The sequence below is a fragment of the Globicephala melas genome, chromosome X (genome assembly GCF_963455315.2).
Source record: "Globicephala melas chromosome X, mGloMel1.2, whole genome shotgun sequence".
In the NCBI taxonomy this organism is placed as follows: Eukaryota; Metazoa; Chordata; class Mammalia; order Artiodactyla; family Delphinidae; genus Globicephala; species Globicephala melas.
Genome location: NC_083335.1, coordinates 119,470,099 through 119,496,875, shown reverse-complemented (window position 1 = coordinate 119,496,875; position 26,777 = coordinate 119,470,099). Strand labels below are relative to the sequence as shown.

The window sequence follows — 26,777 nt, the reverse complement described above, 5'->3', positions numbered from 1 at the left end:
GAGGGAAGGTTATATTCTATAGCAACGATTAAAGTGAATGGCGGAAGATTTTAAAAAATAAATTTTCTGTTTCTTGATGCACATGTTTTGTGTCACTGACATATACTGTGTGATGTCTCGCGAAGCTTACCCCCATGGTGCACATTCAAGTAAGATCCGCTGGAAATACGGAAGCGCTACCTGACATCTGGTTTTGTGGTTCCACGACAGGTGTCCTGGGATGACCCACCCCGACAAGATGCCAACGCGGGCGCAGTGGCGAGCACTCTCCGTGGTGCTGATTCTGCTGTGGGGACATCCGCGCGCCGCGCTGGCCTGTCCGTATCCTTGCGCCTGCTATGTTCCCAGCGAGGTCCACTGCACGTTCCGCTCCTTGGCTTCCGTGCCCGCTGGGATTTCTAAACATGTGGAAAGAATCAATCTGGGGTTTGTACCACGTTCTTTCTGAGCCATCGCAGCCTCCTCGCATGCGTGTTGATTTGGTTTTTCGTTATGTGTGTGTGCGTTTACGTAACTGCGAATACATGCTCCTTTATGTGTCACTGTGTCTTGCGTTATATGCTCCTATATGGGCTGAATCGAGGGGACATTTGTAACTATACTAAATGTGGTCCTTTGGGGGCTGTTACCTGAATTGATCCGTCACCGGAAGCTTCTATCACAAGGCTGAATAACGAACCGTCTCGGACAGCTTCAGTTCCTTGCTAAGTCTCCGTTGATAACAGTTCTTTAATGCAGATATGAAAGCATATGACACACACATAAATATACTAATAGTATTCTAAATGGACTTCAGGAACTATTACATAATAATAAGAGGAATAAGTGAGGCATCTGTGACACTTTGTAGGTTATCTGCATGACGCAGTTGTGACATTGAGGAAATAAGAGTTCTTTCAGATTTTGCCTATTTAAAATATTAGTATCTTTTTTTTTTTTTTTTTTTTTTTCGGTACGCGGGCCTCTTACTGTTGTGGCCTCTCCCATTGCGGAGCACAGGCTCCGGACGCGCAGGCTCAGCGGCCATGGCTCACGGGCCCAGCCGCTGCACGGCACGTGGGACCTTCCCGGACCGGGGCATGAACCCGTGTCCCCTGCATCGGCAGGCAGACTCTCAACCACTGCGCCACTAGGGAAGCCCAATATTAGTATCTTTTAAACAGATATTTTAATGCAGCATTTCAGGGTAGAATTTTTGTATTTTTAGTTTCCTTTTGTACCCATATATGCTTTCTGTACATTAGTGTACATTGCTATGAATTACAGGTACTCATGTGCAATTTTCATATTAAACAATGTACAAGTTCAATAGTAAACAATCGTTTGGACTGCTTCAACAAAACCTATTCGCGACTTTCTACCACCCATAAAACAACAAAATTATTTAGGGTTTGATGAATAGCCACTGTGGGGACATTTTCATAAGATGAAACAAAAAATTGTAAACCTGCCTAGACATCTCTGAGTACAGAGCTTCAACCGTTCTTGCATTTATCGATTATAAAGTCCAGTAGTAGAATAAAAGAACGGGAAGTTAAGACAATAAGAAAAAACACTGAATCCGTAGCAGTAGACCATTAAATAGCCTTCTCCAAAAAAGTTTGGCAAACTTTACGATTTGACACTCTGAAAAATCTAACACAGTGATGATGGTTCCATGGGGAAAACAATTTGGCTTTGCCAGCAGAGAGAACAGTAACAGTTTCCTTGTTGCCATCTTTAAATCATTTTACAATTTTAAAACCAGTTTCCTTTTCACAATCTTACAATTCATTCAGAAGGGGAACTGGGGCTGCTTTGAGTCAGGCCAGGATGGGCTGTGCTAGTTTGTGGAAAGGAAAATAGAGCTTATCTATGATTTCTCTTCTTTCTTACACCTCCTGGGGTGCAAAAGAGCTCTGTCTATAGGGGTCGCCCCTTTCATGAGGCATTTTCAGCATAGTGTCCCTCTTGCGGGTTAACCACCTAATCCCTCAAGGCTGACCCCTTGTCAGGGCACAGAATCGGGGCTACTGTTAGGCCTTAGGGGAGCCCCCTAGACAGTGTGGGATTGAAGGTGCAGGGGGACTGTCTTCTGCTGTGTTTCCTGTGTAGGAGCCCCGAATGCCTCACCTGTTGTGTGTTGAGGGTCTGGGCTGTCAGGTTGGCTGGGGGGTTGGGGAAGACACCGCATGCATCCTCTCCCAAAAGTTAGCTGTATGATAGCTTGAGACTTGCAAGACCTATAAACTGTTTTTTTGTGGAGCTGTTTGCATCTCATTCACAGTTTCCAGGAGGGTTCTCTTCCGCCCGTCTTTAAAATGACGTGTTTTGTAAGCGTGGAACCTACGTCACGTCTCAATGAGAACATAGTTCTTGGTGGTTTCATTTTAAACAATTAATGCTGAAGATAGTGAATTACAGTGTCCTAAAGACTTTGCCACTCGAATGAAAGACAGATATCAAAATTATTCTTTTTCCTACCATCTCCAATAAGATCTTGAGATGGTTTTGTGTGATATTAAAGATAAAGGAAAAAAAAAAGGAATAGCTTCACTGCATCCACATATATTACTTCCATCTGGCTTAATTTGTAACATTATTCAATGTGCCGCATTTTAAAAATCACTCTTATAATATCACAGCACTATTTCTGGAAACCAGTCTCAAAGCAGATAAGGAGGCTGGCATTGTGCCTTTTGTTGGGGGAAAAAAACAAAACAAAAAACAAAAAAACAATAGCAACGTCTAATACAGATAGAACTCAGGGTCTGAGTTGTCTGTTCGCGGTCTGGAAAGGGTTTAAAACTCTCAAGGAATGAGGGATTATTGGCAGAGCAGTAATGAAAAATTTTCATTCCCACACAGATGTTTTTAGGGTTCTCACTCAGCACTGAAAGAAAGATCTGCTGTTTCCTGTTTGGACAGCCCCAAAGCTTTTTCAGAAATCACTTTCCAAAGATTTCTGAGTAAGAACATATCATGCAGTTAAATGTCTGATTTATAGACCTTTAAAGATTTTCCCCCCTTTGATTGAAAGATGAGTTTTGATGACATCTTGCTGAAATTTCTCCCATGCCCATTAGCTCTTTTTCATTTAAAATTTTGCTTGGGATCCTAACGGGTATCCGTGAAGCAATTTTACATATATTTGTTTTTTTCTTTTTTATTGGCGACATCATTGACACCCTTATATGAGTTTCGGGTGTAGAACATGATGATTTGATATGTGTATATATTGCAAAACGGTTCTGTGTTTCTGATATAAAAATCATTCCAGTTAGCTGGTTATGTAGTCAGTTACTGCCTGTCAACAGATGAGGAAGACGCTTTGGAGAGAAGGATGGGTAGCTGACCAGTTAAAGGATGGGACTGTACACCAGGTCCTTTCAGTCTGCCGGTCAAATTGTTTTCCTGACTGCCACGTGAGTTTCCCCGTCTCTCTGCCGGCTTTTAGACAGATGCGGAGAGAATTCACCCACACCCCTTGGGTGTGCAGAGAGAATACAATGCTTCCTGCATTTGCCATTCACGTGATTCCCTTGTCTTTTGTCTGTCCTGGAAATGTCCCCCCCCACTCCCCCCCACCCCGCATTCGTAACCTTGACACCAGCAGCTCCTGCATCTGTCACTCTCTTAAAAGGAAGCACCAGGAAGGTGATGCAGGAAGGAGGATTCCTGAGCTGACATGCCCCCCATCCAGGACTTTGAGGGGATTTACTCAGGTGGGGAGGGAATCCAAACAAGGTGACCTTCTGCACCCAAACATCTTCCTCCCCTTTATCTTCCGCCCACTGCGGCATCCACCCCTGTAGCTGGACGTCAAGTTGGAAGTGAGGCTCTGGGGAGACAGAAAAATTCCAGGAGAGGAATAGCACAGCCTTGAACGAAAATGTGCTGCGGAACATCAGACTCTTTCTGACCCACCTGAGAGATGGAGCCTTTGACTTGCACCCCCGCTGCCTCCGAGTCCAGACCTGCCTCTTCCCTCTGGCCTCTCTGCTCTTCTTTACCTCTGGGGTCTTCGCAGGTGCTGTCGCCTCCCCCCAAGCCCTTAGTGCATGCGTCCGCTCGGGAATGCTTCCTGCATGTGCACATCTCAGGTCTTGGCGTGCCTGCTGGGTCCCACCCTCACCGTGGCGTCTGCCAAGCCTCTCAACATCCCATGGCAAATAGAACTCGCAAGTGTGTCCCCTGCAAGCCTTTCCTTATCTGCAGTCCCACCCCTCAGCCATGCCTGTGGCCTCTTGCTCTAAGCACGTCTGGAAACTTCCCACGTACGTTGATCTCCACGGCGGCCACCCTGCCCGCGGACACCGGCGTCCCTCCCCGGGATTCACGTGGTCTCCTCGTTCCCCTCTTGTCTGTCTCTGACCCATTCTGCACAGATTGGAGCTTTGCTGTTTTACCACGTGACTTTCTTCATGCCACAGCCTTCCTGAAAACCCTCTAGTGACTTCCCGGTGGACTTGGAACAAAGGAAGCTCTTTCCTCTCTACATCCTCCCAATTCTGAGATTACCTGGTCCCTGCCAGCCTCACCGACTTCCCCTGAGAATATTCTCCCACAAACTGTTTCCAGACGAGCGTCAGGCAACAAGGAATGGAAAAGGGTTTACGGGCTGATACTCATCCCCTCTTGGGTGTTCACCCTCTCGGGCAGGTTTCTTGGTAGCGTCCAAATAGTGATGAACAAATGAGGCAGCACACCAACCCCCCATCCTGTCCCAACCTGGGTTAAGGCAGGGACTCTCCACTTCAGCACATGACGTTTGGGGCCCACTTACCGTTTGGGACACCACGGTTCCTTGTCATGGGGGCTGGCCAGTGCATTGCAGGATGTTGAGCTCTGGGGTGGACCTCACCTCCCTAGAGGCTGTGATCACCGAGGTGTGGGGCACGTATGTGTCTCAGGAGGAAACTGGACCTGGCCATCACCTGCCGAGTTAGCTCTGAGCTGTTACCGGCCTCCTCTACAGACGCATTTCCTTTTGTTGAGGCGATAAGGGGAAGTACAGAAATCATGTCAGGATAGATGTGTTGGATTTCCACAGAAGCCCTGACCCCAGGTTCCTGCCCTACGACACAGCAAGGTACAGGATTCTCTGTTCATCTTATAATTGGTTCTCCAGGGATTCACTTTGGGGATTCCCTGGTGTCACTAACCATGGAGCAGTGAGGGATTTCCAGACCGGTCGAGGAAGCGTCTTTACCAATCTCTCTGCAAAAACAACACCCCAAACGCACCAGAATGTTTACAGATAACTTCCATCACCCATCAGAAATGGGAGCTTGTCTTCGCGAAATAAGGGTGTCTGTTTCATTTGGTCCTTTATTTCAGAGAACGTCCTTGTCTTACTATATGCAAAGCCACTTCCAAAGCTGTGTTTTGGTTTTTTGGTTTCCATGCGTGCTGGCCACGTGTCTTTGTTATGATTTCCAATGAGGGGCCCTTTCGACCAGCTGTGTTTAAAGGTCTAAGTCTTATGTATCTCCCCAAATAGCCTGTGACCACGTAAGTGTACTCCCAGTCAGAATTCCCAGCGATCATGCCTTCACTGAACGAAGGCTAATAAAAATGTGTGGGTTTCTTTGCAACCTTAGAAATAGACAAGGACACGGAGAGAGAGGATTATGCTTTGCGAGTGGCACCAGTACAACCTTAGAATCAACATTTTGCTTAGTCGCCCCTGGGTGGGCTGGGAAATCCTCCCCAGCTGGGATTTAACTTCACTGCTCCTCATTCCAGTTACTTATTTTCCAGGTTCAATAGCATCCAGGCTTTGTCGGAAACCTCGTTTGCGGGACTGACCAAGTTGGAGCTGCTTATGATTCACGGCAATGACATTCCCAGCATCCCCGACGGGGCTCTGAGAGACCTCATTTCTCTCCAGGTAAACCCAGGCATTTATGAACAGCGCGACTAGCAGCCTCTAGGACCCGTCGTGAAGAGGGGAAGCTGTAGCATGTTCCCTAACAATGATTTAAATGGCCTTTTTTTTTTTTTAACATAAGAGACGAGCTTAATGTCATTACTTTCCTGCCCTTTGTTCTGGTTTCTCTTCCTGGTTGTGGGTTGGTTGGTTTTCAGGTTTTTTATTTAATCTTAGACAGGATTTCCCGTCCTCCCTGTCTTTGTAGGTTTTCAAGTTCAGCTACAATAAGCTTCGAGTGATCACAGGAGAGACCCTGCGGGGGCTCTGGAACCTAATAAGGCTACACATGGACCACAACAAGATCGAGTTTATCCACCCACAAGCGTTCAGCGGCTTAACGTCCCTAAGGCTACTCCACTTAGAGGGAAACATGCTTCACCAGCTGCACCCCGCCACGTTCTCCACGTTCACGTTTCTGGATTATTTCAGACTCTCCACCGTGAGACACCTCTACTTAGCCGAGAACATGATTACAACCCTTCCCCCCGGCGTGCTTCAGAGCATGCCGCTTCTGGAGAACCTTTACCTGCACGGGAATCCGTGGTCCTGTGGTTGTGACATGAAGTGGTTTCTGGAATGGGATGCAAAATCGAGAGGTAAGGACAGGAGAGCGGCTGCGTGACCCTTAGCTGTCCAACCTTCACCTCTCTGGACAAATTACGTTGTGCGCCATTGCTTCATCTTAGGTCGGGTGAAATCACGTCCTCAAACCAGTGAGGCAGGAGATGATATAACTGAAATGTCAAGACAGCTCCGTGGCATAATTCAAACGCATGGATCCTTTATCGAAATGTAGAGCGATTATCATTTAATGAGTGATCGACAGGTGACTCTGGTTGGCATAGCAAGCACGTTTGGAGGATTCTTTTCGACCTTGGGTTACAGCTAAAGGTTGGATTTTCCGTGCGTCCTCGTCCTACAGGAAGTGTTCAGGGATGCTCGGAAAAGAGAACACTGGGCTGGCTATGTGATTATTCTTCTGTGATGGGGGATACAGGCGTTCTGTACTGAACCAGAGGGGGGAAAAAAACCAGGATTGATAGGTAGAAGTTGCAAGAAAGTAGATTTTGCATCAAAATAAGAAAGATTTTTTTTCCTTTTTCTTTTACACCCCCTTCCCCAAGCCCCACGTTGGAACCCATCCTCAGAGCCCGTTGAGCTTATCCTACCTGAGTCTCGTGGCTCATCTCCAACCTCACAGCCACCAGCCTGGGTCTAACTCCTTTCTCCTGTCTCTAAGGAGGCAAATGGAGTGCTCTGAGTAGGTCTTTTTCTTTTCTTTTTTCAAAAACATTTCTTACTTTATTATTTTATTTATTTATTTATGTTTGGCTGTGTTGGGTCTTTGTTGCTGCGCGTGGGCTTTTCTCTAGTTGTGATGAGTGGGGGCTACTCGTTGTTGCGATGCGCGGGCTTCTCATTGCGGTGGCTTCTCTTGTTGCGGAGCACGGACCCTAGCCGTGCAGGCTTCAGTAGTTGTGGCGCGTGGGCTCTAGAGCGCAGGCTCAGTAGTTGTGGCTCGCGGGCTCAGTAGTTGTGGCGCGTGGGCTCTAGAGCGCAGGCTCAGTAGTTGTGGCTCGCGGGCTCAGTAGTTGTGGCGCGTGGGCTCTAGAGCGCAGGCTCAGTAGTTGTGGCTCGCGGGCTCAGTAGTTGTGGCGCGTGGGCTCTAGAGTGCAGGCTCAGTAGTTGTGGCTCGCGGGCTCAGTAGTTGTGGCGCGTGGGCTCTAGAGCGCAGGCTCAGTAGTTGTGGCTCGCGGGCTCAGTAGTTGTGGCGCGTGGGCTCTAGAGTGCAGGCTAGCGCAGTGCCTGCCCTCCTGCGATGGGCTGGTCCCACTGTTCCCTGTACTCACTCTGCTCTAGCCACACTGCGCCGCTTTCTGTTCCAGGCACCGTCTGAACCGATTTGTAGCTCAGCGTCATTGGACCTGGTCATCATCTACCAAGAAAACTCTTCTGTTAGATGTTCAAGGGTCTGGCTTCTTTTCAGCGTTCAGATTTTCACTGAAAGCTCTCCTCCTCTGAGAGGTCTTGCTACCCTTAATTTCAGCTTAGCCTCTCAGCCTGTGGCCATCGAGGAACTTCCAGCCCACACACCTTAGGTCACAATTTTGTTTTCATTTATACATGTCACAATTTTGTTTTCACCTATATATATATATATATATATATATAACATGTATGTATATATATTCTTTTTCAGATTCTTTTCCGTTGTAGGTTATTTACTGAGTAGATTTCCCTGTGCTATACAGTAGGTCCTTGCTGTTTATCTATTTTATATATGGTCCCGTGCATGTGTTAATCCCAAACTCCTAATGTACCCTCTCCCCCCTTTCCCCTTTGGTAACCGTAAGTTTGTTCTCTATGTCTGTGAGTCTGTTTCTGTTTTATAAACAAGTTCTTTTGTATCATTTTTTAGGCTCCATATACAAGCGATATCATGTGATATTTGTCTTTCTCCTTCTGACTTGCTTCACTCGGTATGATCATCTCTAGATCCCTCCATGTTGCTGCAAATGGCATTATTTCATTCTTTTTCATGGCCGAGTAATATTCCATTGTATATATGTGTCACATCTTCTTTATCCATTCATCTGTTGATGGGCCTTTGGGTTGTTTCCATGTCTTGGCTGTTGTAAATAGTGCTGCAGTGAACACTGGGGTGCATGTGTCTTTTTGAATTATGGTTTTCTCCAGATATATGCCCAGAAGCGGGATTGCTGGGTCATATAGTAGCTCTCTTTTTAGTTTTTTAAGGAACCTCCATCCTGTTCTCCACAGTGGCTGTATCAATTTACATTCCCACCAGCAAGGCAGGAGGGTTCCCTTTTCTGCACACCCTCTCCAGCGTTTATTGTTGGTAGGCTTTTTAACGATGGCCGTTCTGACTGGTGTGAGTTGGTGCCTCCCTGTCGTTTTGGTTTCATGGGCCGCAGTTTCCTTTAGGCGCGTGCAGTGGCCAGGTGTCTTTCCTCCACCTGGAGATGCTGAGATTCAGGTTCTTTCATGGATGGTTCCACTTCATGTTTGATACCAGATTTGCTAAATCAGGCAAAGGATGAGGAAGGACAGGTATACTGACCTCTTAATTTTCTTAATCAGAAAAGACACACGTCACCTCTGTTCGTATTTCAGTGCCCAGACCCCACTGGGTCCAGGACAGGCTGAAAACCGTCATTTCCCAGCAGGAACACTACACGCTGGTGGTGGAATCATGAAGCTTCTGGGGGGTAGAGAGCCGCAGCCATTCTGGAGATACACGCCTGTGCCTTTGTGTGCCCATATGTATGCATTATGTCTGCATATGTTTGAGTGTGTCCATATGTGTGTCTGTGTGGCATGTCTTGTATCTGTGTGTATGTGTGTTTGGGGGGGGTATGTGAAACCATCCTCTTTGCATCTCGAGATGTTTATTTTGAAACTCAAATAGAAAACTGCATTCAGAGAAGCAAAAGTAGACATAGTGACATTGGTTGGAAGGTTTGTAATGCTCCGGGTGACGGCAGTTTGGCTGTTTTATTCCCAGCGTGGACGGAAAGCAGTGGACACGTGCCACGAAGACTGTCAGAAAGCATCCTAGTTTTCTAGTCTCCCCAGTTACGACTACAGAAAAGCCCCGAGACGTCTAGCAGGGAGAAAACATAATGTGGTCCTATAGGTGTCAGTTCGAGGAACCCTTGTGCTCTTTAATAGACGTGTCAAGTAGGGCGTTGGGTGTGGGACTCATAAGAATGAGTCTGGGCTGGAGAAGCACAGCTGGAACTCATCACTGGCGAGTGAACGGTAACTGAAACCATGCACGTGGGCGAGGCCATCTGAGACCTCGGCACAAGAAGGGAAAGGGCCGAGACCGACTCAAGGAACACATCATCCGTAACGAGTTGGGCAGAGAAGGAGGAAACAGTGAAAGAGTCAGTGTTGACCAGAGAAGGAGAAAATTCTGGAGGACTTAATGTCTGGGAAGCCAAGAGTAGAATGTGAATCCAAAAAGTAAACACTGCCTGAAATGAATAATTCTAGCAAGAGAAAACATAATTATAAAAGGTAGACACGATACGATCCATGCCAACGGTCGATCCTATAACCTGGAAATATATTCACGGGTTGCAGTGACTTCACGTAGATTCTCCTGGGCCCTCATAAAAGGTTACTTGTATAATACGTATGAATAGCCATTCTTTTTTAACTTAAAAATACCTTTTAGAAAAGTACTCATCACTCACCGTCCAGAAGTTCCAAAACCCCGGTGAGGTACCATGCACTGTGCTAAGCTGACTTCAAGTCAGAGGTGACGTCACAGAGCGAGGTGGGTGAGGTCCTAAGTCGTGGTGGAAGTGCATCCGGGTGATAAAGATGCAGAGGCGTTAACCCTCTGGCCGTTCTTTGCGTCACTGACTTACAGCATGTTTGTGTGTGATTGCGTGTTTCAGGGATTCTGAAGTGCAAGAAGGACAAAACCTACGAAGGGGGTCAGCTGTGCTCCACGTGCTTCAGTCCCAGGAAGCTGCACAAACAAGAGCTTCAGAGGCTGCAGGACATCGCCTGTGAGAAGCCTTCTATCGAGTCCCCTCTGAGACAGAACGGGAGCGGGAGTAGCGAGGAAAATCAGAGTCAAGAGCAGGACGGCGACAGCCCGTCCTCCCTGCAGGGCTTCCAGTATCCTGCGTGGAACGTCTCTCTGAATATGAGCGACGAACACGGGAACACAGTGAACTTGGTCTGTGACATCAAGAAGCCCGTGGACGTGTACCAGCTACACTTGAACCAGACAGACCCTCAAGAGATAGAGATAAACGCCACGGTCGCCTTGGATTTTGAGTGTCCGATGACGCGAGAAAACTATGAGAAACTCTGGAAGCTGATTGCCTATTACAGCGAGGTCCCTGTGACGCTACACCGGGAGCTCACGCTCAGCAGAGACCCCAGACTCGGCTACCAGTACAGGCAAGACGCCGACGACGAGACCCTCTACTACACGGGCGTCAGAGCCCACATCCTGGCAGAGCCGGAGTGGGTTACGCAGCCGTCCATACACCTCCAGCTCAACCGGCGTCAGAGCACGGCCCAAACAGTGCTGCTGTCCTATTCCTCTCAACATGCTGTCACCGTGTCCGCCAAAGACGCGAGACCGTCTCGGAGCAGAAGCTGGGTAATGATTGAGCCTAGCAGAGCGGTGCAGAGAGCCCAGACCGTCTTGGAAGGGAGTCCATGCCAGCTGAGCTGCAACGTGAAGGCTTCTGAGAGCCCGTCCATCTCCTGGGTGCTCCCAGATGGCTCTGTCCTGAAGGCACCCATGGAAGACGAGGACGGGAGATTCTCCATCCTCACCAGCGGCTGGCTGAAGATCAAATCCACGGAGCAGTCAGACGCTGGTTTGTACCAGTGCATCGCGCAGGTGAGGGATGAAATGGATCGAATGGTCTATAGGGTCCTTGTGCAACCACCTGTCACTCAGCCCCCTGACGGACATACCGTGACCATTCAGAAGAGCCCAGGGGAGCCGGTGACGCTGCCTTGCAATGCTCTGGCCATACCTGAAGCCGAGATCAGCTGGATCCTTCCAAACAGAAGGATAATTAACGCTATGGCTAACACGTCACACGCATACATGTTGGCCGATGGAACTCTTTACATCCCAAAGGTCCAAGGAAGCGACAGTGGTTACTACAGATGCGTGGCTGTCAACCAGCAAGGGGCAGATCATTTTACGGTGGGGATCACGGTGAGTAAGAAGGGATCTGCCAGGTCATCGAAAAGAGGCAGACGCCCAGGTGGGAAGACCCTTTCCAGAGGAAGAGGAGATGTCGTGGAGGATGAAGGGGGATCTGGCCTAGGAGATGAAGGTAACACCATGAGGAGAGTTCTCCATCCAAAGGACCAAGAGATGTTCATCAAAGCAAAGGACGATGCCATCGCTGGAGGTCAGAAAACCAAGAAAGGGCGCAGAAAACTGAAACACTGGAAGACTTCCGAAAAGGAACCAGACACAAACATCGCAGAAGGCCGCAGAGTGTTTGAGTCCAGACGAAGGATAAACGTGGCAAACAAACAGATCAGTCCAGAGCAGTGGGCAGATATTCTCGCCAGAGTGCGTGGGAGAAATCTCCCTAAGGGAACAGAAGTACCCCAGGTCGTTAGAACCAGCACTCCTCCATCGGAGAGTCTAGAAGTGACACCCCTTTTGCCTGCAGCTGCTCCCCGCTCAGTATCACCTGTGCAGACCACGACCAGTGCAGAAGAGTCCTCAGGAGATGTCTCTTTATCTGGCAAGGAAGAGCAGGTTTCCGGCACTGTTTCTTCCACCAGGATGGCTCTGGTCCAGTCTGGCCACGACGGAGTGATTCTTGGTGACCCCGAAGTGACAAGCGCACACCTGGAAGAATTGACTGATGAAGAGTTTTCTGAGAAGACCAAGCCTGCAGCTCCCACTGCAGTTGACTCGAATTGGGCTACAGCCACGACACCGCTACCTGTGCCTTACGAATCTTCTACTCTACAGACCCTGGATGTGGTCCGTGAAGAGCCCACTGACAGAAACATGGCCACAGAGGGCTGGTCTACACTAGACGCTGGGTCCATGCCAGGGTCTCCGTCCAGTGAGTATGAGTCGCCACTGGATGCCATCTCCCTGGCAGAGTCCGAGACCCTGCCATACTTTTACCAAGATCTGGAGACAAATTCACAACCAGGTGAAGGTCCGACGAAAGGACACACCTCCGCACACGTTACTCCAGTGCCTGCCTCATGGGTTGCTGACACCAGGACCTCTGAGCCATTTGAAGATCCCATTTTAGGGGACCCCGAAGTCCCAGCACACACAGCTCTGCAAGAGCAAACAGAGAGCCCCGAGCTTGTGGAAAGTGGTTTAAGCACTCAGGGCCACCCACGGATTCCCAAGGGCACAGAGGAGAATTCTCAGACACTGCAGGAAGGAGGTCTGCGAGAGAGAGACCCCAAACGCTCCAGAATTCCTGAGAGTAAGAGGCAAGGCATCGAATCCACCACTCTGCTGGACTCAGCCCTGGAAGCCGTGACGAGCATCACTGCCGTGAAGCACCCCAAGGGAACCATGCTTGGCGTTCTGCTCGACAGGGACACCAGCACGGTAGCCATGATGAGGCCAACCCCAAAGGCCACGTCCCCGTCAGCGCTGACCACTCATCCTTCCCGAAGGAGACCCAGTGGGAGGAGGCGATTACGCCCCCACCGATTCCGGCACCGGCATAAACAAACCCCGCCCACGACGTTCGCCCCAGCGGCCACGTTCTTGGCACCACTGACTCAGGCACCTGAAGTGAAGACTTCAAGCCAAGCGGAAAGCTTGCTGGTTCCTACATCTTGGGTTGACAGCACCGTTGGTACCCCAAAACTGATGGACGTGGAGAAGCATGCAGAACCGGTATCCAGGGGCACCCCACGCAGGAAACATGGGAAGAGGCCAAAGAAACAGCGATACCTCACCTCTACCCTGAGCTCTATAGCGTCTGAGTCCAAGCCCAACCCTTCCCCGGAAAATAAATATACAAACACTGTTACCTCCAGTTCGGAAGTTGTACTTTCACCCGCCACCGTCTCTCTCACAACTGGAGACCCACGTGAGATACCCAGAGTGGAAGATTACGGGACAGCCGTCACCGAGGCACATTTATCTCGTGATAAGTTCCAAGAGACAATTCCAGTCACAGGCGAGCCGGTATCGGACGGAAAGGAAGTTAAGAATTACGATGTCACAAACATCAAGGACTCTAAAACCGACGGTCTGGTCCCTGGCGAGTCAGTCACTCATGTGGCCTCACCTTCTGGGGCCGAGGTCTCCAGTGTGGGAGTATTTAAGGAGGCATCCCCTCCTTCTGGCTTTCCAGGAAGTGCAAGGTGGACTCCTCCAAGGGCAGCCCAGCCTGGGCGGCTACAGACAGACCCACCTGTTACCAGCTCTTCAGAAGCTCTTACAGACTCACCCTTCTTAAAAGAGTCGGAGGACCTAGGTTTTCCTTCTGAGTTTTCACCTTCTGCCGCCGTCTCAATGCTCTCGCAACAGGAAGAAGCGGTCCCTTCAACTACTCTCGCCATCCTAAAAGTAGAGGCATCTTCAAGTCAGGTGGAAACCACCATCAGTGGTCAGAGTCATCGTGAAACCACTCCAGCCACTCTCCGCTCTGAAATCAGACACCGGAATGAAGTCTCCACACGTGCCCTGGTGGGGGAACCAGCAACCCCACTCCCACCCACGACTCGTGTGTCTCTGGCTGAAACCACCGCAAAGCCCACACCTCTTACGTCAGAAACACTGCCAACGTCAGACGCTTCCAAACAAAACATTTTCTTCCATTATGCCGGGGGGACCCCAGCCACCGGAACACCTTCAATGAATAACGAAGGAACTCAGCATGGATCGAAGCCAAACGAATTATCCACTCCCTCTTCCCACCAGGACAAATTTACCTTCGCTCCAAAGCAGGAGTTGAGAAAGGAAGCCTTGGACGGTACGACCAAAAACGGCCTTCCAGGGCGTCCAGATACTCACCACGAGGCTGGGAGGGTCCAAGGTTTCCACCAACCAGCCAGAGTCGCTGCCACAGCGGTCCCCCAGAGAGGAACCGTGAGGCGGCCACACACGGCCACAGAAAGCTCCTTCAGATACGTGGTCACTCGCCAGCCCCACCTGACCAGCAGACCGGAAATCACTGCATATCCGTCCAGGGATCCGCCGGAGAATAGGCACTTTACGGCTCCAGTATTACCAAGTTCAACAACTCCTGTGGTTCCGTTGCCGAGGTCCAATCCTAGCATTCCTAGTAAGTCGACTGACCGGGGAACTGACCCATTCAACGGCAGCCCCACATTGTTTGGAGACAGCAGCATCCCTGACTCAAGAGACCCAGCTGGCAAGCTTCCAGATTCGAGAGTCCCTTATTACCCCGATGGAAGAGTCCCTTTCTTTTTCAACAGGACCCTCTCTTTTCCACAGTTGACAGTTACTCCGAAGCCTCAGGTCCCCACCTCTCCTGCCCCAGGGACGAGAGGGAGAAAAGTCAACCCAGGTCCCTACAACAGGATACATTCACAGAGCGTCACCCATGTGGACTTTGGTCCCCCAGCACCTCCTGTACTGCACCTTCCCCGGACCGTGACACCACCCTCAACAAACTTAAGAAACATCCCTCTGGTCTACTCCACCCGGAGCTCCATCCCTTTCATAACATCTTCTGCCCAGCCTTCCAGAAGCTTCCATCCGAGCAGCTCAAAGCTCTTCTCTTCCAGAGGACCACCTGCATCCAAATTCTGGACGCTCGGGGAAAAGCCCCAGATTGTCACCAAATCCCCCCAGACCGTGTCCGTCACTGCCGAGACAGATGTCATGTTCCCGTGTGAGGCTATGGGGAAACCCAAGCCTTTCGTGACTTGGACAAAGCCGTCCACAGGTAGGGCGTTTAAACACCTGCATTTTAACCAGGGCTTGTGTAGGGGAGGGGCTTACTGGAGTCCGTGAGTGCAGGTAGAACCAGAGATTCCGGGCAGAGGGACAGGCAGATGGGATGGCAAAGGACATCTGAGAATCCGCCGACAGGTGTATTCCTTTACGGGCACGGGAAGTGAGGAATTAAAATGGGTGTCGGGTTTTAATGGAGTCATGGAAACACGTGCGAGCTTCTCTGGGTAGGGCATTCCTAACCGAGGCTCAGGGCCGTGCCACTCTTGCCTCCTCCCAGTGATGTCCAGCACAGAGCCATGTCGGGGTGCAGAGGGGCGTGAGGGGAACTGTGCCAACCCCTTTTGTCCTCGCGCTGGCCTGAAAGGTCAGTGAAGCTTGGTGTGAGCTCATCAGGCATTGCTTTGACTTGAACCTAGAGATAGGATCATATGAGTCCGCTCGGGCTGCCGTCGCGAAGCACCGGAACAGATGGTGCGGCTGGAACAGCACATGTATTTCCTTTCAGTGTGGGGAGGTTGAAATCCAAGATCAAGGTGTCACTAAGGCTGGTCCCTCCCGAGGCCTCTCTCCTTGGTGTGTAGACAGCCATCTCCTCCCTGTGTCCTCATAGGGTCGCCCCTCTGTGTGCGTCTGTGTCCTAATCCCCTCTTCTTACAAGGACACCAGTCCTGTGGGATCAGGACCCACCCTAATGACTTCATTGTACCTCCATCCCCTCTTTAAAGACCCCCAACTCCAAATACAGCCACATTCTGAGGTCCTGGGGGGTCAGGGCGTTCACATATGAATTGTGGTGGGAACGCAGTTCAGTCCGTAACAAGGCTCTATACAGTGGTCTCTACTTAGCAGGCTGGGACGCCCAAAGACCACTGTGCTTCATAAAATGACCGTCGGCTTTCCCGATGGCGAAAGAGATTCTAGGAGACGGAAGAAAGTAATAGCGGAGGGCCTACAGCCTCCACGAACGGACCTCCCTTTTCCCCTTTCTCTTCCCTTCTCTCTCAACATGGCTGAGTCCGTCAGGCTCGCATCCTGTTCAGAGGGTTGGGTTTTCTTCGGTTGCCATTTAGATAATCCAGGAAGTGACAAGTGCTGCTATCACTAGAGAGAACTGTACATTCCCTGCTTATCTCACACATGTTGGCTGTGCCCCAGTGGTGAGCAGAGAGCACTGAGCACGGGGAACTTACCAGCATCTTGATCAGCTCTGCATTTGACAGCAAACGCTTTCGTAATGATCTAATAAGGAACCTGCTTGAAATAGCAAATGGGGAACACCACGGGGTTTTCATTCTAGAAGGACTGTGCCTTCGAAGGAAGGCGTGTTCCTCCCCTGGGAGATCCCACTTGCATTCATCCTTAGGGTCTACCATACCCTGTGCCATTTAGAGCATCCCTGGACCACGCCCCCTCCCTAGACAGTCACGCACCTTCCTCTACCTGACCAGGAATCTGTTTCTACTGCTGGCTTCTCCTTTGTTAGCTAGCTCCAGTTTTCAGAAAGTTCTTCCTCATTTCATGCCCAAACCAGACAGTCTCCCATCCAGCCAGCGTTGTTTTCTGGAGCTGCACGATGTCTCTTATTGTATTGAACCTTTTCTACCCAGTAAACCAAATCATCTCATCGAGTGCTAACAGGAGGCCACCTTCTACCTGCCCATCGTGATCTGCAGGCGGTTTTAGTGGGCCTTCTCTCCCACCTGAAACCCAGTGAAATAGACAAGCGCTTTGGGGTCTCTGCATCATAAAATCCCTCAATGGGGAAGTGGTTGAGGGGCAGCAGGAGGCCTTCCACGCCCACAGTCACCTGTCATCCAGGAGGGCTTGGACCCAGACCAGAAGGACCTGCATCTCCTCGAAGGCAGGGAGGTTATACTGTCGTCAACCAACACCTGTTCCCCTATGAGCAGGTGGGCTGGGAAGACTCACCTGCCATACCCCGTGCACGGCGGAAAGCCTTGTCGTGGGAAGTTTCAGGTAACTTAGGAGGTCGAGGACATGAATCCGCAGCACTAGGGCTGGGAACAGCGTCCAGGGTTCCAGGGTTCCATGCAAAGGCAGGACTCCCAGCTTAGAGAAAATGACTAGGAAAAGAAGCAGAGGAGTTTGTCAAAACTAAAATGAATAGCCCACTGACGGGCGCATGGACCCGGGAACCGAGCAGCGTGGGATAGGGTGGGAGGATTGAAACTCAGGGTTTGCTGGGGCTTTTCCCAGTCTTTCAATATAGGATTTGTTATTATTCAGGTATAGCGAGGCTAACAGGTCAGGAGGTGACTGCCACTGAAGAGACACTTGGTCGCTCACGGTTGCCAAGAGGAAGGGGCACAGCACACCAAGCAGGGTTACACGGGGAAGCACCAGGGTCGGTCAGGAGGCAGAGGGAAAGGGGGAAACCAGACGAGAGCCTTTACTGTGATTTTCGCAGGAAGGAACAGGTGAGGCAGGGCGAGCGGGTTTAGGACGGCCTGGTGTGAATAATTCCAGCAGGTCCTGGGTGCACGGGCTGCCCTAGTTGTCTGCTACCTGTCCTGGGGGGATGAGGGCAGGTGGATGGTGGCCCAGAGTATGGGAGCCTCTCAGAGCAGGGAGTGGGGGGCAGGCTCTGGATGGGTGAGTTTGCATTTGGAAGGGGGGTCCTCTGCTATATCTCTAGGAATTGGCCGTCCCTGGAAGGTCAGCAAGGCCCCAACACGTCAAAACATCAGAAACTCTTGATTATTACAGACCCCGACCGTGGCAGAGTCCTGAGGGATGGGCTATGAAATACAGGCAGTGTAGGCAGTGGGGAGGAGGACGGGTGTGTGCCCTCTGTCTGTAGAGGTGGGGCTGTCGGGCACCGGCAGGAAGCCTGCGTCAGCCTGCAACTCAACCAGCCGGGGCACAGCACGACCAGCCCCATGTCGCGCTCAGGACCCTGGCCGGACAGAGGCGGGCGGTGACTGAGAACCTGGGGCATCCCTGCAGCCGACCTGGGACCTCAGGAGGACAGCCTCCACGCGGCGAGGCAGAGGCTGAGCGAAGTGGGGCTGCCTCTCCAGTACCTAAAGTAAATGAAGAGGCCACCCTGGGAGACCCTGGGCTTCATGACGGGTTCTGGCGGCTTCCAGAACCCTCTCTGAAAACCACGCCTGCTGCCTTGGCCTGAAGGTGGCATATGCCCTGATCTGGGGATCAGTGTAACATCCAAGACGAATATCAGAGGCACTGGGGGGTGGGTCTTTTTTTGCTTTCACTGTCTGGACATAAAGAGGAGAATCAGATTAACTCATAATCCTTGTTTCGCCCCTTTGGCAAGACCGTGTTTGCACTGAACCTGACGGTGCCTGTGTTTGGTTTCCAGGGGCTCTCATGACCCCCAACACCAGAGTGCAGCGGTTTGAAGTCCTGAAGAACGGCACGTTCGTCATCCGAAACGTACAGGTGCAGGACCGCGGCCAGTACCTGTGCACAGCCACAAACCTGCACGGAGCAGACAGGATGCTGGTCCTGCTGTCAGTCACGGTGCAACAGCCTCAGATCCTAGCCGCCCACTACAAGGATGTCACCGTCTACCTGGGCGACACCATCGCCATGGAGTGCCTGGCCAAGGGGACCCCGGCTCCCCAGATCTCCTGGATCTTCCCCGACAGGAGGGTGTGGCAGACCGTCTCCCCCGTCGAGGGCAGGATCACGCTGCACGAAAACCGGACCCTGTCCATCAAGGAGGCGTCCTTCTCAGACAGGGGCGTGTACAAGTGCGTGGCCAGCAACGCCGCCGGCGCGGACAGCCTCGCCATCCGCCTGCACGTGGCGGCCCTCCCACCCGTCATCCACCAGGAGGAGCTGGAGAACATCTCGCTGCCCCCTGGCCTCAGCATTCACATCCACTGCACCGCCAAGGCCGCGCCCCTGCCCAGCGTGCGCTGGGCGCTGGGGGACGGGACGCAGATCCGCCCTTCGCAGTTCATCCACGACAACCTCTTCGTCTTCCCCAACGGGACCCTCTACATCCGCAACCTGGCGCCCAAGGACAGCGGACGCTACGAGTGCGTGGCCGCCAACCTGGTGGGCTCGGCGCGCAGGACCGTGCAGCTCACCGTGCAGCGCGCCGCCGCCAACGCGCGCATCACGGGCACCTCCCCACAGAGGACCGACGTCCGCTACGGGGGGACCCTCCGGCTGGACTGCAGCGCCTCCGGAGAGCCCTGGCCGCGCATCCTCTGGAGGCTGCCGTCCAAGAGGATGATAGACGCGCTCTTCAGGTACGTGGTGCTCCTGCCTCGCCAGCAGTCCCGGGGCTCCTGAGCCTGTCTCCCCTCTGGGGGCTGGGGAAACCTCCTCATGGGGTCGGGCGGAAAAAGGAATGACTCCTTGTCGGCAGTGCTGACGCGCCAGATGTTGCTTCCTGTGTGGGCCGGGTGGGGAGCATTTCTTTCTCACACGATGCAATCTTGTCTTTTTTCTTTGTTTCCCGCCCCGCCCGGGGCGGCATGTGGGATCTTCCTTCCCCGCCCGGGGATCGAACCCTTGCCCCCGGCACTGGGAACGCAGAGTGTTGACCACTGGACCGCCAGGGAAGTCCCAATCTTGTCTTTATCAGTTGAGATGCAGAGCAAACACCTAGCCCTTAGCCCTGCTTTTCTACTCCCCGCCTCCAAAGAAAGATAAAGCAATAGCTTTTGTTTTCATGCTCGTAGTTTTAACTGTATTTAAATAATCAGATAAAACAATTTCTGGTCTTATTCTAATCTCAACAAAACACATAGGAGCTTCAGATCGTATCTCAAAATGTGTTAGCAATAGAAGGAAAGGAGATAAAACAAAGAAATTAAAGGCAAATGGCAGCACAAAGGTAGCACATCTGCAATTCTAAGAGTTCATCTTGGCTAGGGAAAAAAGCACCTTGCCCTGCCCCGTCTTCAATTAGCAGATGTATGACTCTAGAGCAGTGGGTCTCAACCATGCGGGATTTTGTCCCCCAGGGACATTGAGCCATGTTTGGAGACATTTTTGGTTGATGAGACTTGGGGAGCAAGGAGGGGATGCTACTGGCACGTGGTGTGTACAGACCAGAGATGCTGCTGAACACCCCACAGTGCACAGCACAGCCCCACGTCAGAGAGTCGTCTAGCCCCAAATGTCAGTAGTGCTGACGCTGAGAAATGCTGTCTTAGCAAGGAAAACTATCATCTATCTATTTATCTATCTATCGTTTATTTTTATCTGTCATCACCTATCTGATATCTATCGTTTATCTATCTAGTACCTTTCCATCTGCCTATCTATCCTCTATTCTATGTATCTATCTGGCATCCCTCACCTTTCCATATCTAGCTCAAACCCTTTACCTATTTACCAATCATCTGTTTTTATATATCTAGCATCACCTATCTGATATCTATCGTTTATCTAGTATCTTTGCATCTGCCTGTCATCTATTCTATGTATCTCTATATATCATCTGTCATTTATCTTATCATCTATCTTCATCTGTCTCTAGCTCTATCTACCTACCTAGCCATCCATCTTACCTCTCTCTCTATCATCTGTGTCTATCTGTCTATCATTTATTTTTATCTATCTGTCATCACCTATGTGATATGTATTATTTATCTCTATAGTATCTTTCCATGTGTCTCTATCATGTATTCTCTGTATATCATCTGTCATTTATCTCTTCTGTGATCTTTCTCTATCTCTAACCCTCTGTCGCCTGTCTGTCTATGGAAGTTGTTCTCAACTAGACGGTTCTGTCTACCAGGCCTGCACTCATCCATGTCTGGACACATTTTCAGTAGTCACAGCTCGTGGGGAAGGGTTGATACTCTTTGATTAGTGGAGACCCAGGAGGCTGCTCGAAACCCCACCATGCACAGGACGCCTCACCACGGAGAGTCATCCAGCCCCTGCTATCAGTAGTGCCGAGGCTGAGAAACCCTGAGGTAGACCCCAAAAGCCACTGTCTCTTTAATAAGTGTTTCAAGATGCAGAGGAAAGAGACAGTGATTGGCAACAGGAAGCAAAGACACATCCGTGGCGTCATGTTGGAAACCCCCTGGCTTGTGGTGCGTCTCCAGCCCACACAGCCTGGCAGCTCAGACAGGAACCCACCTCGGCGCGGGTTCCTCCCTGGGGCGTGACCCAAAGCAGCGCCCAAGGCTCTGCGCAGCTGTGTCTGGTCTGCCCAGTCTCCTTCCAGCGCAGGAGAAGGGCCAAGTCGCCGTATTTTAACTTCAGATGGCTGGGTGGTGCCTAGTGAGCCCTGCACCGTCGATCCGGAATACCACATGCCTGATTTTCCCCGCAGTATCTTCCAGCTGAGCCGGTGTCCTGCCGCGCAGAGGGTCGTTTTCCATCGACACTGGCGAGGCTGAGGCAGTGCTGACTGAACACTGAAGGGAAAGAATGTAGTTCCGGTGTGCATTGGGGCCATGCTACTGGCATCTCGCTATAAACCAGAAGCCACAGTCTCTGTAGCTTCATTATTCCTAGCTTCTGGCTAATGACATTCTCAGAAAAGTGTAATGAAACAGCCCATGTGAGTTTTTTAAAAGAACGGGCCGTTTGCCCTGCCTACACACCGGGACTGCTGTAAAACAGGGCTACTGGACTTTCCTGTCTCGAAGCTACGTCTCCTGTAGTGTGTAGCCATGCATCTTTTTCAGAGTCGCTCTGCTGATTCAGATAATGACCAAGGTTAGGATTTGCTGCTATAGAAGTTTCTACATGTTTACAGACATGTGCTACTGTATACATTTTTGGATTCTAACTCCAAGACTCATTATAATACCTCTGTCTGCTCCACGCCTATCGAACGACCTGCTGATTCAGGTTGACTGGACTCTCGCTCGTGGCCAACAAAACACGTTACGTGGTCCTTGTTGGTAGGTGCTTTGATGAACGATAATCAGGCTTGAATTCCATCATAGGCAGACACTTCTCTTTTTTTAAATCAGTGACACGGTTCCAGACGTGCTATTAGAATGACACAGTGTGCAGGAAATATTTAGGGATAATAGTCAAGCTCTCCCTGCAGATGCCAGAATTATAAGTAATTGACATTTTCAATCTGGACACGTTTAAAGTAGGAACCTCCCAAATCTCTTCGCCCCGTTATTCAAAACATTAGTTCTGCGTTGCTGGAGGACATACCGATGTATATTTATAAAAAGGTCACACCCCTAGTGAAGATATTTCTGTCTTTCTTTCCATGTTGCCTTTTTAAACTGAAAATTCTTTCTCGAATACTAACTCAGCAGTGTGTGAGTTTAGGTCTGCCACGTGGAGAAACGGAAAGTCAGCAGGAGGGTACGAGCTGGTGAGGGTCATGACGCTTTCGTTACAGATTCTAGGGAAGAAGCTTGTACACCAGTAGCACCAAGTTCTGAAGAATCCAATCGTAGCCTCGAAACTCTGGGTATAACGACAGCTACGCGATCCATACTGTAGCTGCTTTGCTGCCTGTTTGCCTCATAATGGGATACAACATCATAAAAATTGTCAAGAGTAAACATCGTCTCTAAAACTTTTAGGAAAAATGTCACCTCTTCCTAAGGTTAATGCACATTCATTCTGTCCAGGACGCTAGAATTTTATCTGCTTTTATCATTACAACAAGCTCCACGCTGACAACAGGCAAATATTTGATCCACACACGCCCACACAAACCGGGCTGATGTCTTAGACTGCGTTTCACATCTTCGAATCAGAGGCCAGGCCAGCCAAAGGTCAGGCTCCACCGGGGAGTTCTTAACTGGTAAATAAATCACTTCTACGTTTGGATGGCCGTCCCCTCCGGGCTGCAAAATCCATCCAACGTTTTTGAGCGGCAGCCCTGTGCGCCCAGAGTTCTGAGATCCACACGTTTTTGTTTCGTTCCGGTGACCTCAAGCCGGGAGAGACAGCGTTCGGGAGACTGACATCTCATTCTGTTTTCTTTCTCTCGGTCAGCTTTGACACCAGGATCAAGGCGTTTGCCAACGGGACCCTGGTGGTGAAATCCGTCACGGACAAAGATGCGGGGGATTACCTGTGCGTCGCCCGGAATAAGGTGGGCGATGACTTCGTCATGCTTAAGGTCAACGTGGTCATGAAAGCGGCCAAGATCCAGCACAAAGAGGAGAACGACCACAGGGTCTTCTATGGGGGCGACCTCAAAGTGGACTGCATGGCCACCGGGCTCCCCAACCCCGAGATCTCCTGGGGCCTCCCGGACGGCAGCCTGGTCAACTCTTTCATGCAGTCCGACGACAGCGGTGGACGGACCAAGCGCTATGTCGTTTTCAACAACGGAACCCTCTACTTCAACGAGGTCGGGTTGCGAGAGGAAGGTGACTATACCTGCTTTGCCGAAAATCAGGTTGGCAAGGATGAGATGAGGGTGCGCGTCAAGGTGGTGACCGAGCCCGCCGTCATCCGGAATAAGACGTACTCCGTGGTCCAGGTCCCCTACGGGGACGTGGTCACCGTGGCTTGTGAGGCCAAAGGGGAACCCACGCCCAGGGTGACCTGGCTTTCTCCAACCAGCAGGCAGATCCCCACCTCCTCCGACAAGTACCAGATATATCAGGACGGCACTCTCCTTATCCAGAAAGCCCAGCGCTCGGACAGCGGCAACTACACCTGCGTGGTCAGGAACAGCGCCGGGGAGGACAGGAAGACGGTCTGGATTCACGTCAACGTCCAGTCGCCCAAGATCAACGGGCACCCCAATGCCATCACCACGGTGCGGGAGATTGCCCCGGGAGGGAGTCGCAAACTCATCGACTGCAAGGCGGAAGGCATCCCCACGCCGAGAGTGCTGTGGGCCTTTCCCGAGGGCGTGGTCCTGCCGGCCCCTTACTATGGCAACCGCATCACCATCCATCGCAATGGTACCCTGGACATCAAGAGTCTGAGGAAGAGCGACTCTGTCCAGCTGGCGTGCATTGGGCGTAACGAGGGCGGGGAAGCCAGACTCATCGTGCAACTTACAGTCTTGGAGCCCGTGGAGAAGCCCATCTTCCACGACCCGGTCAGCGAGAAGATCACCGCCATGGCCGGCCACACCATCAGTCTCAACTGCTCCGCAGCCGGGACCCCGACGCCCACCCTGCTGTGGGTCCTTCCCAACGGGACGGAGCTGCAGAGCGGCCACCAGCTGCAGAGGTTCTACCACAAGGGCGACGGGATGCTCCACATCAGCGGCCTTTCCTCCGTGGACGCCGGGGCGTACCGCTGCGTGGCCAGGAACTCGGCGGGCTACACGGAGAGGCTGGTGTCTCTGAAGGTGGGGCTGAAACCCGAAACGAGCAACCAGTACCACAACCTGGTCAGCATCATCAACGGTGAGACCCTGCAGCTGCCCTGCATCCTCCCGGGGGCCCGGCAGACCCACTCCTCCTGGACGCTGCCCAACGGCATGGTGTTGGAGGGTCCCCAGGTCCGAGGACGCTTCACCCTTTGGGAAAACGGTACCCTCACCGTGCGCGACGCGTCCGTCTTCGACAGGGGCACCTACGTGTGCAAGGCGGACACGGAGTACGGACCCTCCGTCGTGAACGTCCCGGTGATCGTGATTGCCTATCCTCCCCGGATCACCAGTGAACCCACACCTGTCATCTACACCCGGCCCGGGAGCACCGTGAAGATGAACTGCTTGGCCGTGGGCATTCCCAAAGCCGAGATAAGCTGGGAGCTGCCGGACAAATCGCACCTGACCGCGGGGACGCAGCCCCGTCTCTACGGGAACAGGTTTCTTCACCCACAGGGGTCGTTAATCATCCAACAAGCCACCCAGAGGGACGCGGGCTTCTACAAGTGCACCGCCAAAAACCTCCTGGGCCGGGACTCAAAAACAACCTACGTCCACGTCTACTGAAACCCCGGGAGCACACCCTGGACTCCACGGCCGCTGCTTCCGAAGTTAGAACAAAGCCTCCTCTGGGTTCACAGCGGGGGCCGGAGAGTCAGGGCTCTAAAAGGATTTGTCCCGGGGCACGGTGGCCCCCTCCGGCTTGGGTTCGAGGCCCACTGTCGACCTTGACCTGTGCTCGTTGACGAAAGGAAGCAATGCAGACACGGGAAGCGGGTGTCGGCCTCTCTGGGGGACTTCCTTTCATGTTTACAGGATGCTGTATGCTCTTGCCTTCCATTTCACAGGACTTGGGCGCAAATTACAAATTCTGCGTTGCTGGTACCATCTTGATGCTTGAACGGGCGTCTGTAGGATATCTAAGGAGCCTTCACTGCAAAGAAGCTGTAGAGGTTCACAGTGCCTTGCTACCCCCGCGGAAGATGCATTCCCTAGTTAACCCGCTGCCGTTGTAACATGATAGAACGTTCTAGAATGAGTATCCGTCTTTCCGTTACTCCTTCTGTCACTTCAGAACTCCAGTGTGCCCGACAAGGGCTGAGAACCAGAGGGCTTGTTTGTTTGTTTGTGTCTCACGTACAAGTGTCCTACAGTACAGCTCCCATTTTATAGGAAAGGACGCTTTCTCCCTGGAACTCACTTTTTATATAGTGTTTTATATATATATATTTTTTCTTTCTAATCAGACGATGAGAGTAGAAAGAGAAAGACATCCTTTCTGTCTCGTTAAAAATAATAAATTATTGGTGTTTACAAGGCTTGTATACATTAGAGCAGGCACGGAAATGCAATTAAAACCAGGTTCCTTCCCGACTTCCTTCAGATTCATAAACCACTGTTATATTACCTTTCCCAGCGACCCTCCGGTAGGGGATGCTGAGATATTGGATTTCCCTGTTGATAATAAAATTTATCCGGAGAGAGCCGTGCGGGACCGGGGAGACGACAGGAGAGGGAGGACAGAGCGAAGTTGTGACCGCACGGAATAAACCCAGAGCCTTCCAGAGGAGCCCAGAAATATCTTTCCTCCTGTCAATTTGTGTCCTCGAAAAATAGATCTGTTACTTCCACGACTGCTTTGCTGTATTTTTAAAGTCAAACCAATGTACATTGGATAATAAAATAATATTTTCCAAAGAACCAGGCAGTCATGACAGTGATATTTTCAAGGGCAAAAGCCACTTCAAGTGAGTCTGCGCTTAGATCAGATTGGTTGAAAAACTGCTTTTATCCACCACGTTGGAATTATTCTCTTCTCTGTGAGTATTTCACCAGCAAGGAAACTAAGTCCAAGGTGCCAGCTCCAGCCGAGTCTCTGACAGGAAGGTAAGGTGGGACCAGCTCCAGTGTGAATCAGGATTACTGGAGGCTGAAGAAAGAGCGCCACAGCAGTCCTGCAGCCAGTTTTCTTTAGGGAGGAGACATCTCGGGTGCCTATAGCAGTATTCCTCAAATATGCACTCTTTGGCTTCCCGCGAGAGGAAGGAAGAAAGCAAATACAAGATAAATATTGGGCAAGCATGTGACTTTTGTCCGTGCTGCCAATCTGGAAAGAGTGGCAGTCACTGAAGGGAAAGAGAGCTTGGGTTTTCAAG

General features: G+C 51.1%; 1 protein-coding gene across 1 annotated transcript; it reads left to right on the top strand.

The window, feature by feature from the left end:
• The first annotated feature begins 238 nt into the window (after positions 1-238).
• On the top strand, positions 239-26,276 carry MXRA5 (matrix remodeling associated 5). The gene is made up of 6 exons (XM_030837296.3): positions 239-426; positions 5,743-5,872; positions 6,120-6,510; positions 10,345-15,336; positions 18,691-19,591; positions 23,280-26,276. Exons 1-6 carry the CDS (start codon positions 239-241, stop codon positions 25,186-25,188), a joined length of 8,511 nt encoding a protein of 2,836 aa, XP_030693156.2. The 3' UTR covers positions 25,189-26,276.
• Positions 26,277-26,777: the final 501 nt, after the last annotated feature.